This window comes from Zootoca vivipara, chromosome 1, assembly GCF_963506605.1.
Source record: "Zootoca vivipara chromosome 1, rZooViv1.1, whole genome shotgun sequence".
NCBI lineage: Eukaryota > Metazoa > Chordata > Lepidosauria > Squamata > Lacertidae > Zootoca > Zootoca vivipara.
The window spans coordinates 14994310-15014521 of NC_083276.1; the positions used below are offsets into that span (position 1 = coordinate 14994310).

A 20212-nucleotide genomic window follows, 5' to 3' on the forward strand; every position below is an offset into this window, starting at 1 on the left:
CTAAACAACAACAACAACAATAAGATTTAGGCTAAGAGCTGGTGGACAACTGTACAGGAAATCAAGAGGGAGTTTGTCTTATTGCAGAAGGACCAGTATAAATTAAGTGATTATGGTGCCAAGGGGTAGTGATTTTTCAGAATTAATATGGAGTCAAGTGGGGGGGTGCATATATGGCACAACTACAAAACTATAGTTTCCAGGGTTCTGGTTGTGGTGGTAATTTTTTTACTGTACCTATTTCCTCAGTTAAAACAATTCATTAAAAAAAACACAAAGACCTCAATTTACAATAATTGTAGGGCTGCCCAAAAACACTTACTCTCTCAAGAAGCTCACAAAAATTAAAAGAATAAAATACAGTATTAAATATGCAATACAAAATAATAAAAGGATTTCAAATGCATGTCCCACACCACCTACCTTAGAGGGACCCCAAGTTAGTGTTATGATTTCTAGTTTGCTAATTCTCCACTTCTTGGTGCCCCTGTAGCCTAGAATGTTTACACAAGTGGTGTCTTTAATTTGTGTTGTATCGTTGTTTGTTTATGCAAGCCTCAGCTGTAGGCAGCCTTATGGCCTGACTAACTGTGCAATTTTATAAATACCATTTTTGCAGTTTCTGAATAGGCAATGTACATTATTAACAGCTGAGGTCCAGAAAAACATTCTCCTAATTGCAACTCAACCGTCTCAGGTAAAAGAGAAAAAAATTAAGACTACCCTCTTCCAGAAAGAAGGAACTCTTCCACTATTCTTTAGTTTGCATAGCTGTTTCATTCACAGACCACAGCACTGGCCTATTAAAGATATGCAAGATAGTTTTCTTTTACATCTCAGTTCTTCCAGCCAGCTGGATGTCTGGATAGTTCCAGTACAGTGAAGACTGATTATTAACCAATAAAGCTATAACAACCTGCCCAGCTTCAGGTTCCACTGAGCTGAGATGCTTAGGATTAGGAGGGCCCATTTTTATTTTGCCACTTTCAAAAAGGTTTTAGAAGCAAGTCATTTTTACAACATACCCCAACACTTCACTGCTTGCACATCAGTCACAATGTAGGGCACACATGTATTTTGTACTAATCCTTTTGCATAATGTGTTGCTTGTACCAATGACCCTGAGACTGATGTTTAAATTAGACACACCCCATTCCATATGCTAGTAGGGCAAACACAGAGAACACTTGCGACTGCTGCCATTATATCTACTTTAGCCCCCAAACAAAAGCTTTCATCAGACAACTGATTTTGAAAAGCAAATACATATTTTTTTAAAGCTGTGAACATCTTTATAGAGCTCAAAAAGTTGCACATATCCTCAGTCACAAATTAGTGTGAGTATTTTGGGGACCACAACCAAGCCCAGAGATAAGGAGTTAAAATCATAGCTTACTAGTAAAGCCCAAGTTTTAATGAAGAGGATGCCATATGAAATCTCTGACATCCCTACAAAAAGGATGCCAGAATTCAGGCTGTAGGTGTTAAATTCTACCAATGTGAGGTGGGTGGAGGAAATAATCACCTCTTTATATTAAAACAGGGATGGGGAACTTGCAGCCTTGATCCCATCGGCTGGCCCAGCAAGCTGATGGGAGTTAGAGTCCAACAATATCTGGAGGGCCATAGGTCCCACATCCCCGTATTAAATAAGCTCACCCTCTAGTATTAGAAAGGGACGCAGGTGGCGCTGTGGGTTAAACCACAGAGCCTAGGGCTTGTCGATCAGAAGGTCGATGGTTCAAATCCCCACAACGGGGTGAGCTCCCGTTGCTCGGTCCCTGCTCCTGCCAACCTAGCAGTTTGAAAGCATGTCAAAGTGTAAGTAGATAAATAGGTGCCGCTCTGGCGGGAAGGTAAACGGCGTTTCTGTGCGCTGCTCTGGTTTGCCAGAAGTGGCTTAGTCATGCTGGCCACATGACCTGGAAGCTGTACGCCGGCTCCCTCGGCCAATAATGTGAGATGAGCGCAGCAACCCGAGTCGGTCACGACTGGACATAATGGTCAGGGGTCCCTTTACCTTTACTGTACCTAGTTTTAGAATAGCAGAATAGTTAACATACTTAAACAAATCAACTCTATCCTGAATACAGCCACAGATTTAGCCATCCTGTGGATGCTGTACGAAAAATGGATTCATAGGGTTGTTGTTTTTTAAGTTTCTAGGCTGTTTTCCACTGTTTGTTAGCTTAATAACCATGTTACTAGAAATGGTGACCTCAGAAATGCAGGGAGAAAGTACTGTAAATATCCCATCTTCAAAGCTTCAATTTATGTAATCTTGAAGTTAGAAGAACATGTTCAAGGAATCAGAATTGCAACTGAGCTCAGAGTTCCCCACACAGTGGAGGCAGTTAACAAGATAAATCACTTGCTAACATACTACCCAGAAACCAACTGAGGAATGAGTATTACTACAGTTATCTGTTTCTGAAACACCAAAAATGCAATTTACATACAATAAAAACTACTAAACTTTACTGCCCCCTTTCCAACTAGCCAGAAGAGAACCACTAGCCACAAACTGTCTGAAGTCATGACTGAAATGCAGGAAAACAATAACACTGTTGAGTATAATCATTTCAGAAAAGCACTATAAAAAGCTTCAAAAAAGTTCTCAAGCATCCTTATAAAAGCCTTGTCTGATAAATCCTTATAATCCTGTGATTTTTTTTGGCTAAAACTACAGTTGGATCCAGACTTCCCCATTCATAACAGGAAAGACTCCTATGGACAGAAGAAACTGAGATCCAGGAGGAAGGAGAGACTCTCATGCTGTTCTGGAGGGTACCCCAAGCAGTGTTTGAAATTCCCCAGGCACCAAGCGCATTTTGCAGACAGCACAGATCCAGTTTCAATGACATGGAGATCTCCAGATGTCAGACTGATGACTGTCTTCTGGCTGGCACCTCCAGCTTTCTTAAGACTAAAGCTAGTAAATCCTCCTAAATTAATCCCTACAACAATCCTGTGAGGTAGGCGAAGAGGCTGTGACTGGCCCAAGGTCACCTAGTGAGCTTCATGACTGTGAGTGAGGATATGAACCCTGATCTCCCAGATCCTAGTCTGACACTATGCATTTTCCATAGCCACTGCACATTGGGTTCACATCATCATCATCGAGTTATTTACCATGACCCTAAAGCCTCATTCCTGATCTGTCACCTCTAGTTCAGACACCATGAAATTAAGATTTTTTTGCCCCCATGTGAATCATTTTGCACTTGTTTACACTGAACTGCACTTGCCATTTTACTGACCATTCAGTCAGTTTGGAGAGGTCCTTTTGGAGCTCTTCACATTTTTGTTTTAGCAACCCTGAACAATTTAGTATCATCAGCAAGCTTGACCATCTCAGTGCTCACTTCTAACTCTAGGTCGCTTATGAGCGAGTCCTACCTATATTTGTGAATTAGCCCTGCTTAGGCCACAGAGCCCAGGGCTTGCCGATCAGAAGGTCGGCGGTTAGAATCCCCGCGACGAGGTGAACTCCCGTTGTTCAGTCCCAGCTTCTGCCAACCTAGCAGTTCGAAAGCACGTAAAGTGCAAGTAGATAAATAAGTACCGCTCCGGCAGGAAGGTAAACTGAGGTTCTATGCGCTGCTCTGGTTCGCCAGAAGCAGCTTAGTCATGCTGGCCACATGACCCGGAAGCTGTCTGTGGACAAACGCCGGCTCCCTCGGCCTATAGAGCGAGATGAGCACCGCAACCCCAGAGTCGTCCAAGACTGGACCTAATGGTCAGGGGTACCTTTACATTTACCTAGGACAGTGGTACTTCTATGTTCCTTCCGTGTAAACATGTGTAGGATTATGCAGCAAGCTGCTTACACATCTAGAGTGTCTATGCCATATTGTTTTCCAAGACCATTGTTACACATTTCATCCAATTCCAGTAATGGACACAATACCATAAATCTGCTTTCCTAGAGAACTGTTGTTTACATCAGGGGTGAGGAACTGGCCCTGGCCAGAGAGCTTTATCATTATCTCCCCCAACCCTTACAGGTCAAGTCTGACAGGTAGGCAGAGCCATCCACATGTCAATCATCTGGCATCACAATAGCGCCTCGTGAACCTTTTTGCCTACAGGATTTTTCAGAAGCACCTTTCAAGGTGCTATCTGCACAGCACTTTTCAGACACTGTTAACAAGCTAATCAACAGTGCCTGCAAATGCCCTTTCAGCTGAGCTAGGTTTTTCCTGCCCCACAGGGATCATGCAAGTGGTCATGTTTGGCCAAAATGGCCTGATGGGCCAGTGGGGAGACACAGTTGGGCCCAAGGGGCAGAGGTACCCCACCCTTAATTTGCATGGACAGTGAAGGCATCCAGAGATAACAAATCATCTCAACTCCAACAAAAGAAGAGAAACCATCAGGTACAATACTCTGGAAGCCAAAGATACTGAAGTATTTCTGTTTGTCACTTTAACTGTAGTCTAAACCAGTGGTTCCCAACAGGTGGTCCGGGGACCCCCAGGGGTCCGCGAGCTATGCCAGAGGGGTCCGCAAGATGCGATTAGAATAAAAAATATATTAAATATATTTCGTATGATAACAGATTTTTTGTTTTGGCCGCTTCCTGCATGAGCAGAGTCTAGCGCAAAACTAGAATTAGATAGAGGCAGTAGTTCTGCTGTATGCCGTTAGGTGGCGCTTTACAAACACTACTGTTTTGCAAAGAGGCAGCGCACGCATTCTACTAACGCTCACCTCCCCAAGATGCTTTGCGCACGTCGGCTTCATTTGTGCGCTACTGCGCAGGTACCCTGTCTTCTCCATTCCCCTCCCTCCTCCCTGGCGCACGCTGCCTCTTTGCAAAACAGTAGTGTTTGTAAACAAAGCGTTGTTTTTCGCGGAAGCTACAGTTTGCGTAGTTAAAAATGGACCGTTGGTTAAAAAGTGGTTCATCTCATTAAGAACTGAAAATTAAAACTAACTGTATACTGATGGAGTACTCTGTTGTAACTGTAAAAAACGTATAAATATAAAATATAAAAAGACTCTTAATTTGGCTCTCACTTTTTAATTTTAGGATTAGGAATTACTGGGGGTCCTTGTCACATTAGCAGCTCGATGAGGGGTCCTTGAGAAAGTTTTGTTGGGAACCCCTGGTCTAAACTTTTATGTACCTCAGCGCATCTAGGTACAAATGACAGGCTATCTGGCTCTTAACCCAAGAGCAAGCATTTTATCAGGCAACTCTTTACTTCATGTTAAATTAGCTATCCTGTATGCAGAAAGCCAAGATGTATTACACTAAGACAATTAGACAATCATTTGCCATGCCTCAGTGCAGGTCAAGAGCTTCATATGATTAAGCCATGGACGTTGTTAACCTTCCCACACTAGCGACATTACATTAAAAATTAATATTTGGTAAACCATATAGCAATCTGATACGTCAGTCTGAGAATTTTTAAAAAGCGAACTTTTCTAGATGCCATCCAGTAATTCAAGGGTGAGCAAAAACAGACTATGCACCATGGATGAACAACTGGCCAGTTTCTGGGAATCTGCCTAGGAGCTACTGGTTGTTGGGATTCTGGTAAAAAGTGATGGTGCATACCAAGTATTGCTTAAAACATATTAGTTATACCTTAATTGGTCAGAGATCCCAAGTATGCACCGTGGATTATAATGATGCATGTGAACATAAGACACAAGACCAGGTCAATCCCTGCAGTAATCTACCATTCAAGAATATTCAAGGGAGCCAATGGCAGTTGCAGCTGGGTACATGAAATTTACAGGGTTGACAGAAGGGCAATTTAGAATAAATTAATTATTCCAGGGCTCTACTGCTTTATCTGTGACAAAGCAAAATAAAACATACAATCCCAGCGATGGAAAAACAGAAACCTGCACCATATTTCTGACATGTATTTTGGATCCCTTAATCCTCAGTACTCACAAAGCTGGCTTTAAAAAATTCACCTCTACTTATGTCTTTGGACACACATCTACCTTCAAATGCAGAAAAGAGGCAAGCCTAATAGAAGCATGGCCTTTCTACAAAACTTCCAGAGTAGCAGCCATTTTAGCCTGTTGCAGCAAAAACAGTCTTGTGATACCTTCAAGACTAACCAATTTATTGTGGCACATGCTTTCAAAGTCAAAAGTTTCCTTTTTGCATTTTGTTTCCCTCTGGCCGCTGTCTTCTCCATTTCTCCTGAACCATGTGTATGCCTGGCCTGACAAATATTATGCTTCAGATATTGCCACTCTGAGATTCTTTGAAAGGAAGAACAGGATAAAAATGTCATAAAATATATAAATATATTTGATGACGTGGAGTCTGGCACACAAAAGCTTATATCATAATACATGAATTGTTATTTCTATGTATCATTACAGTTGGTATGACAGAATAGCTTAAGACTTTCAAATACTTTGCAAGAAAAAAAGAGATCAATTTCTTGTTTTACAGATGCAACTTCAAAAGCAGTATTTATCAGTAGTTTGTCTTGACAGGCTAGAACTTTAAGGACAGGCTCCTCCTCAGTAACTAGACATCTTCCTGCAGGTTTATAATACTTGAATATCCTGTATCTCATTCTGTTTGGCTACCTCTTTTTTTTAAAAAAAAAAATCTACATTTTAGCAAAGTCATATGCCCTTTACAAGACATCTAAAGTTAAGGCCAACACATACACACAAACAAAGCATTCCTCAGCTCCCAGACTAATTAATTTAAAGACCAAGGCAAGATAATACATATATTCCGTGTTGTGAAGTAACAAGAACATAGTCCAATTATCTGGATTCCAATCCAATATGGATTCACATACACATTTAAATGGAAGGGAAATCTACCCTTTTTACTTTTTAAAGCACTATGCAAATACAGAGTGGGTCAATACATAGGTAATCTATCTAAAGTGATATTTACAGTGCAGTCCTGTACAGTTCTGCTCAAATGTAAGAACTAAACATAATTGTACTCTCAAGCAACTGGGAATAGGACAACAGCGTTAATATGGACCCTAGAATACCAGTACTTCCCACAGGACATTGTCAATGTTCAATGAGTGTTTGCCACTAACAATTACAAACAAGCTATGACAAAGTCAAACGATGACGATAATTTGCATAATTTCAGCAAAACAGAAAATACGAATTTACTCACAGGTGATTGGTACATGGGTGTTGGATATATTAACTAGTTCTTTAATGCTTCTGTTTAATATTTGGGGGGAGCCTGGTGATTCTTGGGGTAGTATAGAGCCATAAAATTGGTTATCTTTTCAATTAGCACTTACTTTGATATTTTTGTTTCCTACTCTTTCTCCAAAGAGTTCAGAACAGTATTAGAAACTCAGATATATAATCGAATTGCCAAATGGCAAACTTAGGTTATAGTCGACACAATGGAATGTCTAGGCACCATCCCCCCCCCCGAAGTTGTTGTTGCTTTTCATTTCATTTCATTTCTATACCACTTTATATTTCATAGAACAAATCTCAAAGCTGCTTACAATACATTAAAACATCAAGTAAAACAATCCATAATAAAACAAATTCAAGCTTCAAGGAAAATATTTCAGATCCTTCTCTAAGTGACGTTTTGCTTTCCCCAGTCAGCAACATGGCATCCAGAGATCTCCGCGCGGTCGCAATTGGATCTGTGCCAGTAGCAAAACACAACTAGCTAATTTCTGACTGTGGTTCAGAACAACACTGTGGCCTAACAATCCTGTGAGACAGGTAGGCAAAATAAGAATAGGAAGCATGAAGTATGAACTCCCAAGATTCAGCTCCATCATTCGAGCCTACAGTCATCAGCAGGGCCGGCTCTAGGTAGACCCCCGGTGGCGCAGGGCACCCTACGAGGGCGGGGGCGCCAGAACGATCTCCGCCCCTCAGCACCAGGACGCGCTACCTGCTTGAGCCTGCCCTGGTCATCAGCAAAAAAATATTCAAAAGCTGGGATCCAAAAACCAGAAATAGGATGATTCAAAGAGAATTTGTACTCAGTGTTTTGATCAGCAACTTGCTAACCACACTAACTTGTTTCTCTTATAGTGAACTGCTTTGGAAACTGATATTTCAGTACAAGCGTCATCAACATGGACACAAGAACTTTTTGTTGTTGTTGTTAAAGGTGTTTTACAGAACAAAGAGACAAGTCTCTGCCTCAAAGAGCTTAAACTGAAATACCTAATTGTAAACATGTTCAAGAACTTGCAAAAACACCCAGAGGAATTTCTGTCTTTTACCTTTGTACAAAAAAATGAACATGTTTATCACAATTTGCTTTAGAATATGAAGTAACAGTTGATAAACATGGTTTGCTATTTCAAAGGGTTGAAGGCCAAAATTCCACTAGGGGCATGCAATCCCTGAGCAGGCTTAACATAAAGATTTGCAATTGTATCGTGTTTTAAAAGGTATGTTGGGACCTGTGCTGTTCTGTAAAGTCCCCGTTACACTAGTTACAGTATATAAATACTAGTAACAAATGCTAATAAATTTCAACCAAAGAGATAGTGATGTGCAAAGACATGAGACTTTAGTCTTCACTTGGAATGTTATTACAACCAGGTTTAGGGGGAATGAATCAACACAATGAGATTTCAGAAGTAGGCAGCTGAGCAAGAACACGGGAATCTGGATAGCCCATGAATAAACACTGGCCTTCAAATAGCAAACAGGAAGATAAATACTATTTATCTGATTCTATAGACTTATCCTACAGTCCTACAAATAACTGAAAATAATGTATGTAAGTACAGTGGTATCTCAGTTTAAGAACAGCCCTGTTTACGAACTATTCGGTTTAAGAACGGTTTCGGTTTAAGAACGGACTTTGGAACGGATTAAGGTACCACTGTATACTGATTTTTTTATTGCTACATTTATATTGCACATTTCTTGCAAACAGCCCAAGGTGGCATACATGGTTCTCCACTACATTTCATGCTCAAAACAACCCTGTGAGGTCTATTAGCCTGCAAGATAGTGACTGGCCCAAAGCCACCTAGAACGCTCCATGGGTGGGGATCAGAACCCTTGCCTCCTAGGTTCTAGTCAAATACTCTAACCATTACACCGGTTTTTAAGAAATTTTTCAGTTTGCACTGGGAAATTTTCTGATGCATAGAAAGTGATCTAGTTTAGTATGTTTATTTTACTTCCATTTAGGAAACAAAGATAAAAGCACTCCAAAAAAGTTGCCCTACAAAGCACACTTGAAGTGGCTTAAATGATATATTATGTAGACATTTCTTTTAGAATACTTGTAAAATTTAATGACCTTACATTTTCTGAATTTAAGGCAAAAGGGTATTGAAAATAATCAACATGTTGTTTTTATTCCCTTGCACCTGCAACTTACAAATGCATGTATTCTCTCACACTTGATAGGGATAATCTTCTGAAAAACGTTAACTACAACTTTTAAACTGCTGAGCTTGCCTAATATTGTATTTGCAACTGGCATCCATTCATTGTTACTAATGAACTTATGAAGCAATTAAATTTCCACGGAAAAGTGAACCACTGGAAAAAGTTCAGTGTTTTTAAAGATGTCCACCTGACATCACTGGTTTAGTACATGATTGCTGCATTCTAACTAAAAAGTTTCATTTTCAGAACATAATGTTTCACATTTTCTACTTTCTTCTTCCATAGCTTTCTTCAAGGAAAAAACAGAACCCTATAAGTTCCTTTGAAAAGATGTCTAAAACATTTAATTATTACTTAAACCAAAACGGCCTCTCATACAAAATGCCTGTATCAAAACGCCTGTATCAAAGATTACCATGCATAGCAAAAACTACAAAAACCTTTAACATCAATTTCTTAACATAGAAATCTGAGAACTGCCAGCTAAGATACTGTTTTTGATTCAAGCACTTTTTAAGGCTATACAAGGCTCTAGCCAACTTGCTAAATTAAAGTATTTCTTGACTTTTGCACTGCCTTTCAAAATATTTACAGCTGAATCTGAAATATACTAGATGTTTCTCAACAGAGCTTACTGTCATTCATTCAGTATGACATTATTCTTTTAATCAAAAGGGAGAATCTAAATGGCTTCAGAAAGCCAAACAAAATATACTGGTTTCCTTGTTGACCATTTACTGCTAGTCTGATAACCCTTCAAGATCTCTGTCATACTTCCAAACTGCACACTCCTTCCCCCATATTTTACAATTGTGATAACTGGTGCCACAGAAATTTAATGGCTCAGAGACTGGGCCATCTTGAAAATTAGCTCCCATGGGTAGCATTTGGTTGTAAACAAGGGAAGGCATGAGTGGTCATTGACAGCTCTACTGAGGAGCCAGACTCCTTCCTTCAGCAACTGTCACCTGGCAGCAGCCATTATATCCACTTGCAGCAATGGGGAAAGAGGAGAGAGGTAGGGCCGCGCCACCAGTGCAGTTGATGGACCAGCAAGTTTTTTGCCGCTTCTCACCTTTAACTTTTTCACCCCAACTCGTCAATAGAGAAAAACAAAGAACCTGTAGCCAAGTTTGCTTATTGCCTCCTCCATCCCTAGCCATTTTACTTCTGTGTTGTGCCTGTTTAAAGTATAAGCATGAGAGTAGGGGCTTTCTTCCTTTTCCTCTTCAATAAAGTGATCTAAAAGCTACTCTTGAACTCTTTTTTGGCTGTTGAGGAAAGATGAACTAATGTTTTAATTATGTATTAGGGCACTGAATCTCAGACAGAAGAGCCATAGAAACGATAAAGTTCAAGCAATTAAAATGTGGTAATAACTTCATCAGGCTATGAAATGAAACCACAAAGCTTCATTTGGCAATATTAATTAGCACACCACTTAATTTCTATATAGTCAGAAGGTCTCTGTTTTCTCCTTTTGAAATGAAAAGCTTGCATCAATATAAGGCACAGGTGCATGTGTACAAGATTTGGGCTTAAGGGGATACTTAAAAATAGGTCTGTAGGGCTAGTTGTTGCAAACTGATCCTCAACTAGAGTTTTTGATTTTTCACTGGCAATTTAACCCATCATGTTACTACTGAGTAGGAAACTGGCATTTCAATATAATACAGCAGGTACCAGATATTATTATTGTTAGTTATTATCATTACTATTATCTACATGCCTATGTTCATTAACATGGAATTGTATGATTTAGTCAGGCACCCAACTCACAGATGAAAGTGCAAACTTTCCAAACTATCCAAATAAACTTAACTGTGATGACATATTATTTAATATCAAGTGAATGGCTAAAAAAACTTTATCCCTTCTCTTTCAGGCTGCCTACAGGCATCTGGCTGGCCACTGTGAGAACAAGGTGCTGGACTAGTTAGACCAGTGGCCTGATCCAGCAGGCTCATCTTAAGAGCTGTTTCTATTTCATATAAGCACTTACATTTACATTAAACACACAAGAATCTGCACTACTTTGAAAACATTTTCCAACCAAAACTCACTACCAACCAGGACACTGCTGTAACTCCTCACTTTCTACATCAAAATTCCCAGTTTTCCTAGCTACCAAGCCTTGCCAACTACATGCACCTCGAAAGGGTGTTGACACAATGACGACAAAATAATTTTCTCCTCCCAAAATTTCACGAGGCAGTGAATGAAAATGAACACATCCAGATCCATTTGTCCTGTAAACGGAGAGCTGGAAGGGCTCCTATAGACCAGCTTTGTTTAAGGGTAAATACCTTACAGCATTCCTGGAAAACCAAAATGATCAATACTGCTTTAGCTAACAGCGCTTCTTAAAATGAAAAAAATAAATCAACAGAACAAGAAGTCCACCCTTGACCCTTCTTATTTTATTGCTCTTCCTTGAAGACCACGGCAGCCAACTTTTTAAAGGTACCCAGCAGTCCACCCACACATACTTCCAGAGACACCTTTTTGTGCTTCCTGTCAAGAGAGCAGGTTACATTAAAGTCTTCCAAGGCAAAAAGGAAAAAAAGTCTTGCTGCCGCCTCCCCGCTTCTATTTACTTTTATCTTATTCAAAGTGAAGACCCACAGCAGTTAAGAGGGACCTGTGTAACCTGCCCTATACTACTGAGCCCGGCAAGGACACCTCCATTGCTCTCCATACCACGCAAAGTTCCCTCTCTCCCTCCCACCCACCTACCCAAAAAAGCTACAAGGGGTGGGGGACCCTTTAACGGATTTCTTCCCCCTTCTTTTTTTAAAGGAAGCGAGGGAAACGTGTTTGTTGACAGCTCCCGCGCGGCGGAGGCGGTCACGCCAGTCAGGCAGCCTCTCGGCGAGGGTGAGCCCAGCCAGAGAGGGCCGGGCGCCCCTTCATGCCACCCCGCCAGCCCCGAGCGCCCCTTTTCAGGCCGCGCCGCCTCCCTCAGCGCGGCGCCGGCAGCCCCTTCCGAGCGGCGGCGCCCTCCCCTTCCCGTCCCTTTACCTTGCGGACCCCCTTGTAGATGTAGAAGTAGAGCTCCCGGCCCACATTGAAGCAGAGCCGGTCGCCGTTGCCGCTCTGGTCGTTGACGTTGACGAAGGAGACGCGGACGGGGTTGGAGCCCTGCGAGTTGAAGGGCACCCTGTTGGGCCGGCTGTACTCCGAGTGGCTCAGCAGCTTGTACAGCCCCTCGCGGGTGGTAAACTGGGTCTTAATCTCGTTCATCTCCTTCCCTCCTCCCTCCGCCGCCATCTTGGAAAGGAGCATTCATCCTGCCCCAGTGCCCGGATGTTGAGGCCAGCGCGCAGGCGCCAGCACCGCCGCCGCCGCTGCCGCCGAGAAAAGGGGGAAAGCTCGCTTCCCCTTGCCCGAAAGCAAAAGGGAAGGGAAGCCCGTGGAACGTTCACGCCGCGATGTGGGCGGGGCCTCAGGCCTTTTCCTCCCCGCCCCTTGTTTACCGCGGCGCCGCGCCTGCGCCGGCTGCGCCCATTTGGGGATGCGGAGGGGCGGGGCGAGGCAAAGCTTTCAGGTGGTAGGAAGAGGGGGGGAGAGGGAGGAGCCTCCGGAGCGGAAGGGGGCGGAGAAAGAGAGATAAGGAAGAAGCGAGGAGGGCAAAAGCTGGCAGGAGGCGTGCAAGGAGATACCTAGGAAAGGGGCGGAGCGGTTGCTGTTAATTAAAGGGCTGCTGCCCTGCTGTTGTGTTTTTTTGAAATTGTTCGTATGGCTTTCGTAGATTTTATATATGGATATAGTTTTAATGATAGCAATGTCGATTTTTTTTTTTAAAAAAAAGATTTCCCCCCTATCTTTTGAGGGGGTTCTTGCTTTCTCTCTCTCTTAAGCCGCCTCGGTTCCCGTAAGGGAGAAAGGCGGAGTGTAAGTAAATAGATCGTGATAATCTAGAGATAAGCTCTCTGCACATGCTCTTCATTGCTTAAGGAATGCGTATGGTAGGCTTTTGTTTCTTCACTGTGCGGTTTGTATTGTTGCTTCCAGCAAAGGAGCTAGACCAAGGGTAGTCATAGTGCCTCTCTATTCTGCCTTGGTCAGGCCACACCTGGAGTATTGTGTCCAGTTCTGGGCGCCACAATTTAAGAAAGAAGTTAACAAACTGGAACGTGTGCGGATGAGGGTGACCCTGATGATAAAGGATCTGGAACAGTTAAAGGAGTTAGGTATGTTTAGCCTGGAAAAGAGGAGACTGAGAGGAGACATGACTGCCATCTTCAAATAGCTAAGGGCGGTCATATGGAGGATGGAGCAAGCTTGTTTTCTCCTGTTCCAGAGGGTAGAACCCAAACCAATGGATTCAAGTTGCAATATAGGAGATTCTGACTATACTGTAATCCTCACAATAGCAAGATCCTGTGTGTGTGTGTGTGTGTGTGTGAGAGAGAGAGAGAGAGAGAGAGAGAGTCTCCAGAAAAAAGTGAGCTCTGGGCTCTGTCCTTCAGCCCAAAATGATATTGACCCCTTTGAGGGCTGATAGGAATGTGCAGGGGGTGGATAAAGATCTGGGGGCAGGAAAAAGGGTGGGGGAGGTTTACAAGGTATAGTGCCCCGAAAAATAATAATACCAGGATCTGTAAGCCTCAGAAATAATAAGAATGGGCATGTACAATTCCATTGAGGAACCTCTGTTTAATAAAATGATTTCACAATCCACTGGATGAAAATTCTTACAGCTTACCACTGTGTTTCGGCCTTGAAAGGCTTATCTTTCTGCTCTACATATCCTGTTCACTCACCTTCCCTTGTATGTCTTACCTTTTGAGTTTGTAAGCCTGATGTCAGGGCCTATGCTTTTTATCTCTTTGTTTGTTGTTGTTTTCATTTATGTGGAGATGATAGTCTAGAAAACAGGACAAAAATATAGGAAATAAGTAGTGTCCTGAGTTTGGATGGTGCTTCTCCTTGGAATATTTCTAAGTCTGAATAGCTGTGGACATTTAAATTATTATTATTATTATTATTATTATTATTATTATTATTATTAATCTTGCAATAGCCTCCATTGTGGCTGCTGACTTGTGATTTCTGAAATGGGTACAAAGGTCTATGGTGGTATTTGCAACATACTGCATGTCACATCCCGAGCCATTTGCTTTTTAGAACATCTATTACATGGCTGGACTTACAGATAATACAACAGGCATCCCCAAACTTTGGCCCTCCAGATGTTTTGGACTACAATTCCCATCATCCCTGACCACTGGTCCTGTTAGCTAGGGATCATGGAAGTTGTAGGCCAAAACATCTGGAGGGCAGCAGTTTGGGAATGCCTGTAATACAATGTATCTGCAACGACAATGAAAATTATCTCAAAAGAACCAATTCCAAAAAAAGCCAAGGAAAAGCCACCTGTAAACTTCCTTTCATTGCTTTTCATAAACCTTCAAACCAATGTGAATTATTTTTGAAAGCTGGGCCAAATCATTGTGAATCCAGTTGTGATGTGATCTGCACTTATCTCAAGGAAACTGTCTCTTTCAAGACCTAGTACATAAAGCACAATATCACCTTCATAGCTGCAAGTCTAGCTATGTAATAAAGGTTACAGAATGCAAGTGTCCTGAATGCCACATAAACTATGTTCGCGGGGGTGAGGGGGGACAGACTTGTGTTTGTGCCTGTTTTAAACATTTCAAGAAAGACTACAATCCTACCTGGGTAAATTACAGTTTATAATTTGCAGTTCTGTAGGAGGAAAGCAGCTTCTAAAGCAGGCATAGGCAAACTCTGTCCTCTGGATGTTTTGGGACTACAACTCCCATCATCCCTAGCTAATAGGACCAGTGGTCAATGATGAAGGGAGTTGTAGTCCCAAAACATCTGGAGGGCCGAGTTTGCCTATGCCTGTTCTATAGCAAGCAGTTTGTGGTAACAAAGAAAGGCATTATTGACATCAAAGTATATAAAATACACATGTAAAGATAAGTTTCTGCTAGTATAGATAGAATCATAAATTTGTGGGATTAGAAGCGACCACAATCTCATGCTCTGCTGACTGAGCTATTAAATGGACGCTAGTCTGTGAAAGCTTATGCCTTGATAAAATTGCTAGGTCTGTCAGGTGCTACAAAATTCATTGCTGTTTTTGCTGCAACAGACTAATACTGTACAACTAAACTCCTAGGAGCTGCCTGAGGCTGTTGTCCTGTGCACAACCCTATGATGTTCAACCCTGTTGAACATAGTGCATTAACAAGCATATGATTGCACAGCAACCTTGTTACAATCTGGAACCGGCAATCCTAAGTAGCAATAGACCTTGAAAGCATTTGTTTCACTAATTTCCCATAGGAAGAGAAACTACGCAAGCAGGCATAGCCTGGTAGCAAACTATAAGCTAGGCCCCTTGCAAAGGTGTCATCTCACAGCTGCACATTCCAGTGTTCCAAGGTACAGATTCCATATCACATTTTACAGCATGCATATAATAGATTATCCAAATAGATAATCCAAACTTTATAAAATGTATCTAAATAGCAAAGAATAAATGTTAATAGAATAAAATGTCAATAGAAAAATCAGGAATGCTGTAATGTTTCTGGTGTAGCATGGACATTTGCACATAATATTAGAATCTGAATGTATTACTTTAGCTCCCTCTGGTGAATTTGGTTCATGTTGCAAGACAGGAGAATTCATGGTACTCCCTCCTTCCATTAACAAGAGAGACTCTGGGCAAGACCCAACGCCTAGTTCTCTTACTGTAACTTACCTCCCGCTTTCTTTTGGTTTATACATGCAACAGCTGAGTGGTCTATATTTACTCCAGACTGTAGGTGTGTGTGGTGGTGGGGGGAACTATTTTATTTCTGAATTATTAAAACCATGGTGCAGAAGAGATACAATAAGAGCTTCCAGCACAGAGCCCTGAATGCTTGTTGCACTTTGCTGGTTGGTACAGTATACAAAAATGGGGACATAACATAATTTAAAGCAGACTTGGGTAGAGCCAAGGAATGTGCATATCTAACTGCCCATGGAGGTGTGGCAATGGATGTGAAATAAATAAAATAGGTTGGGCTTGGGCAGTTGATTTGGTATAACAATAGCAGGTGTTACAAGCGTTTGTGTCTACGAAATGTTAGAGACTGTGCATTAATGGACTTTATCACGACATGCAGCTTGTGCATGGAGCAAAGGCTGTTCAGGAACATTGTTCTCCAAAAGCATTCAAGACTATTTATGACAAGGCCACACTCTTCTTATAGTACTCTGCAATGGAACAACGGTTGGAATCCTGAGCGGTTTTTCTTCTCCCGAGTTGCATCCCTCCTAATCCCTTTGGCAGCAGAAAAAGGAAGTCCCATCATGCTGCGTGTCCACAGGATGTTCGTCATGGGTTACTTTGAAGGGTTCGTGCCTAAATATTTGAGTATACTTGAAACAGGAAGCTGTCTTATACTTAATCGGACCAGTGGTCCTTCTATCTTAGTATTGTCACTTGAAAGGCCGTGGTTCCAGCCAGTTCCAGCCCCACCTGAAGAAACCAGGGACCTTTTGCATGCAGCTCACATGGTCAACCACTGAGCTACAGCCCTTCCTTGTACAGTACCTCTTTTCCGAGACGGAACTCGGAAAAGCAGGTCTGTTTCTTGCACATTTCACATGCAATGATCTCTACTGTTCTTTATAGAATCAACTCCCCCCTCCTTAATTCTGTACGCTTGGAGGGACGCAACCAATTCACCAAATGAAAGCAATGAAAAAGAGAGAGATGGAGAGAGAATTGACTGCAGTGGGTGTGATGGTTGCCTCTGGCAACACACATGCCTGCCTATGAACTGCAGGCATGATGTCCTCTGCCTTCTGCTCTGCGTGGGTAGGGTTGCAGCTTGCATTGATGAGGTACCATCTGGTAGTGGGGATGTAGAGCAGTGCAACATTCCTTTTCCTAACTCCAGTAGAACTATAGATATGGCTTAATTTGCTGATGCTTTCAAGAGCACTTGGGTCTCTGATGCCTGCCTTGGTCTGGTTGCCCTTTTTCATTCTCCTAGCAGCATTACCGCTCAGCTTTTTTGGAGGCTGCTTTCTAAGCTATATATTGCAGCTGACTTGTATGTGAACACACACTACCGATGCTGTTGCCTATCTCCTCAACACCTGCAAGATCTAGCTGCATGTATTTCCTCTGTAGTTTGTTTGGCATTTGTGGGCTTTGGTTCGAGCTTGGTTCGAGGTTGCCCATTTTCTAATAATAATAATAATAATAATAATAATAATATTAATTGAAAGAATATACTACCCTTTATCTAGGGTAGTAGGACACGGAGAAGTGGACACGGAGCAATGGATTCAAGCTACAAGAAGGAAGATTCCACCTAAACATTAGGAAGAACTTCCTGACAGTAAGAGCTGTTCGACAGTAGAACTTGCTGCCAAGGAGTATGGTGGAGTCTCCTTCTTTGGAGGTCTTTAAGCGGAGGCTTGACAGCCATCTGTCAGGAATGCTTTGATGGTGTTTCTTGCTTGGCAGGGGGTTGGACTTGGATGGCCCTTGTGGTCTCTTCCAACTCTATGATTCTATGACTCTAGGGGTCTCAGGGCAGTTCACAGAATAAAATCAATATATAAAACCAAAATAAAAGGTAAAGGGACCCCTAACCATTAGGTCCAGTCGCGGATGACTCTGGGGTTCCGGCGCTCATCTTGCTGTGTAGGCCGGGCGAGGGAGCCAGCGTACAGCTTTCGGGTCATGTGGCCAGCATGACTAAGCTGCTTATGGCGAACCAGAGCAGCACATGGAAACACCATCTACCTTCCCACTGGAGCGGTACCTATTTATTTACTTGCATTTTTGGCAGGAGCAGAAACCGAACAATGGGTCCTGTCTTCCATTGCCTCCCGCAGTTTGGTCAAACTCATGTTCGTAGCTTCGAGAACACTGTCCAACCATCTCATCCTCTGCCGTCCCCTTCTCCTTGTGCCCTCCATCTTTCCCAACATCAGGGTCTTTTCCAAGGATTCTTCTCTTCTCATGAGGTGGCCAAAGTATTGGAGCCTCAGCTTCACGATCTGTCCTTCCAGGGAGCACTCAGGGCTGATTTCCTTCAGAATGGATAGGTTTGATCTTCTTGCAGTCCATGGGACTCTCAAGAGTCTCCTCCAGCACCATAATTCAAAAGCATCAATTCTTCGGCGACCAGCCTTCTTTATGGTCCAGCTCTCACTTCCATACATCACTACTGGGAAAACCATAGCTTTAACTATACGGACCCTTGTCGGCAAGGTGATGTCTCTGCTTTTGAAGATGCTGTCTAGGTTTGTTATTGCTTTTCTCCCAAGAAGCAGGTGTCTTTTAATTTTGTGACTGCTGTCACCATCTGCAGTGATCAAGGAGCCCAAGAAAGTAAAATCTCTCACTGCCTCCATTTCTTCCCCTTCTATTTGCCAGGAGGTGATGGGACCAGTGGCCATGATCTTGGTTTTTTTAATGTTGAGCTTCAGTCCATATTTTGCACTCTCCTCTTTCACCCTCATTAAAAGGTTATTTAATTCCTCCTCACTTTCTGCCATCAAGGTTGTGTCATCTGCATATCTGAGGTTGTTGATCTTTCTTCCGGCAATCTTTCTTCTGGCTTGGGATTCATCTAGTCCAGCCTTTCGCATGATGAATTCTGCATATAAGTTAAATAAGCATTGAACCCTTCATGGATCTATGCCAGGCATCCCCAAACTTCGGCCCTCCAGATGTTTTGGACTACAATTCCCATCATCCCTGACCACTGGTCCTGTTAGCTAGGGATCATGGGAGTTGTAGGCCAAAACATCTGGAGTGCCGCAGTTTGGGGATGCCTGGTCTATGCCTTGTTGTGGCGAAGGGGCTTGAATAACTCAGAGAAGCTATGAGCTATGCCATGCAGGGCCACCCAAGATGGACAGGTCATAGTGGAGAGTTTTGACTAAACATGATCCACCTGGAGAAGGAACTGGCAAGCCACTCCAGTATCCCTGCCAAGAAAACTCCATGGACAAGGACAACAGGCATTATTATTGATATTATTTGTTAAATTTGTATACTGCCCTATACCCGCAGGTCTCAGGGCAGTTCACAGGATAAAATCACAATATGAAAACACAAAATACATAAAATCAAAACAAAAACAACCCAATAACCCCCCCCCCCAAAAAAAACATTTTAAGTTATAGGATAACACTTGCCTATAACTTCTGAAGGGTAGAGAGTTGGAAACTCTTGTCTTCAGTGTCTTGAGAGATGGTTATAGTTATAGTTATAGGTTATAGGTTAATAATGGTTAATGTTCTAGATAGTAAATGAGTTTATAGTAATGGGAGATACACCTCTGGGAAATTTAGCAAAATAAAATCATATAAGCTATCTTAAACTGCATCCATCTGTTGACTATGAAACACCTGGGGTGCCTTTGGGGCTAATGGAGCCACCCGGGTCCCCAGTGGAGATCAGAGCAGTGTATATTCTCTCTATAGATTCTCCACCCACGTGCCTTTCTGAGACGTGACTGGATGTTTTTGGCAGAACAGGGAGCAGATGCCTATTTTTAGGCAAAGTTATTTGGAAGAGAGCTTGCTTGCTTCCTTGCTTGTTCCCATAGACGACTTGATAAGAGAGAATGAGAGGCTCTGATGGAACTGCAGAGGGGATGAACAGAATACAATGCAAATGGACCCTAGTTAATTATTCTGCTTTGGATTCTCCATCTCAACAAATGAAGAGATTGTTCACTATTAGACAATCCTAGCATCTTTCCTGTATCCTTTCTAATATGCATTTGAATATTCTGCGTGATTTAATCATCAGAAATATTAAGGCTGTGGTGCAACCACAAGATTAATCTTCTAAAGTGGTACCTCA

General features: G+C 42.3%; 1 protein-coding gene across 1 annotated transcript in view; it reads right to left on the reverse strand.

Moving 5' to 3' along the window:
- The window catches only part of WDR20 (WD repeat domain 20), a 48889-nt gene extending 36222 nt beyond the window's left edge, over window positions 1-12667 (reverse strand). Inside the window, exon 1 of the mRNA XM_035105763.2 lies at window positions 12370-12667. Coding sequence (XP_034961654.1) covers window positions 12370-12633 — 264 coding nt within the window. The 5' untranslated portion in view covers window positions 12634-12667. The remainder of the gene's footprint in view (window positions 1-12369) is intronic.
- Window positions 12668-20212: the final 7545 nt, after the last annotated feature.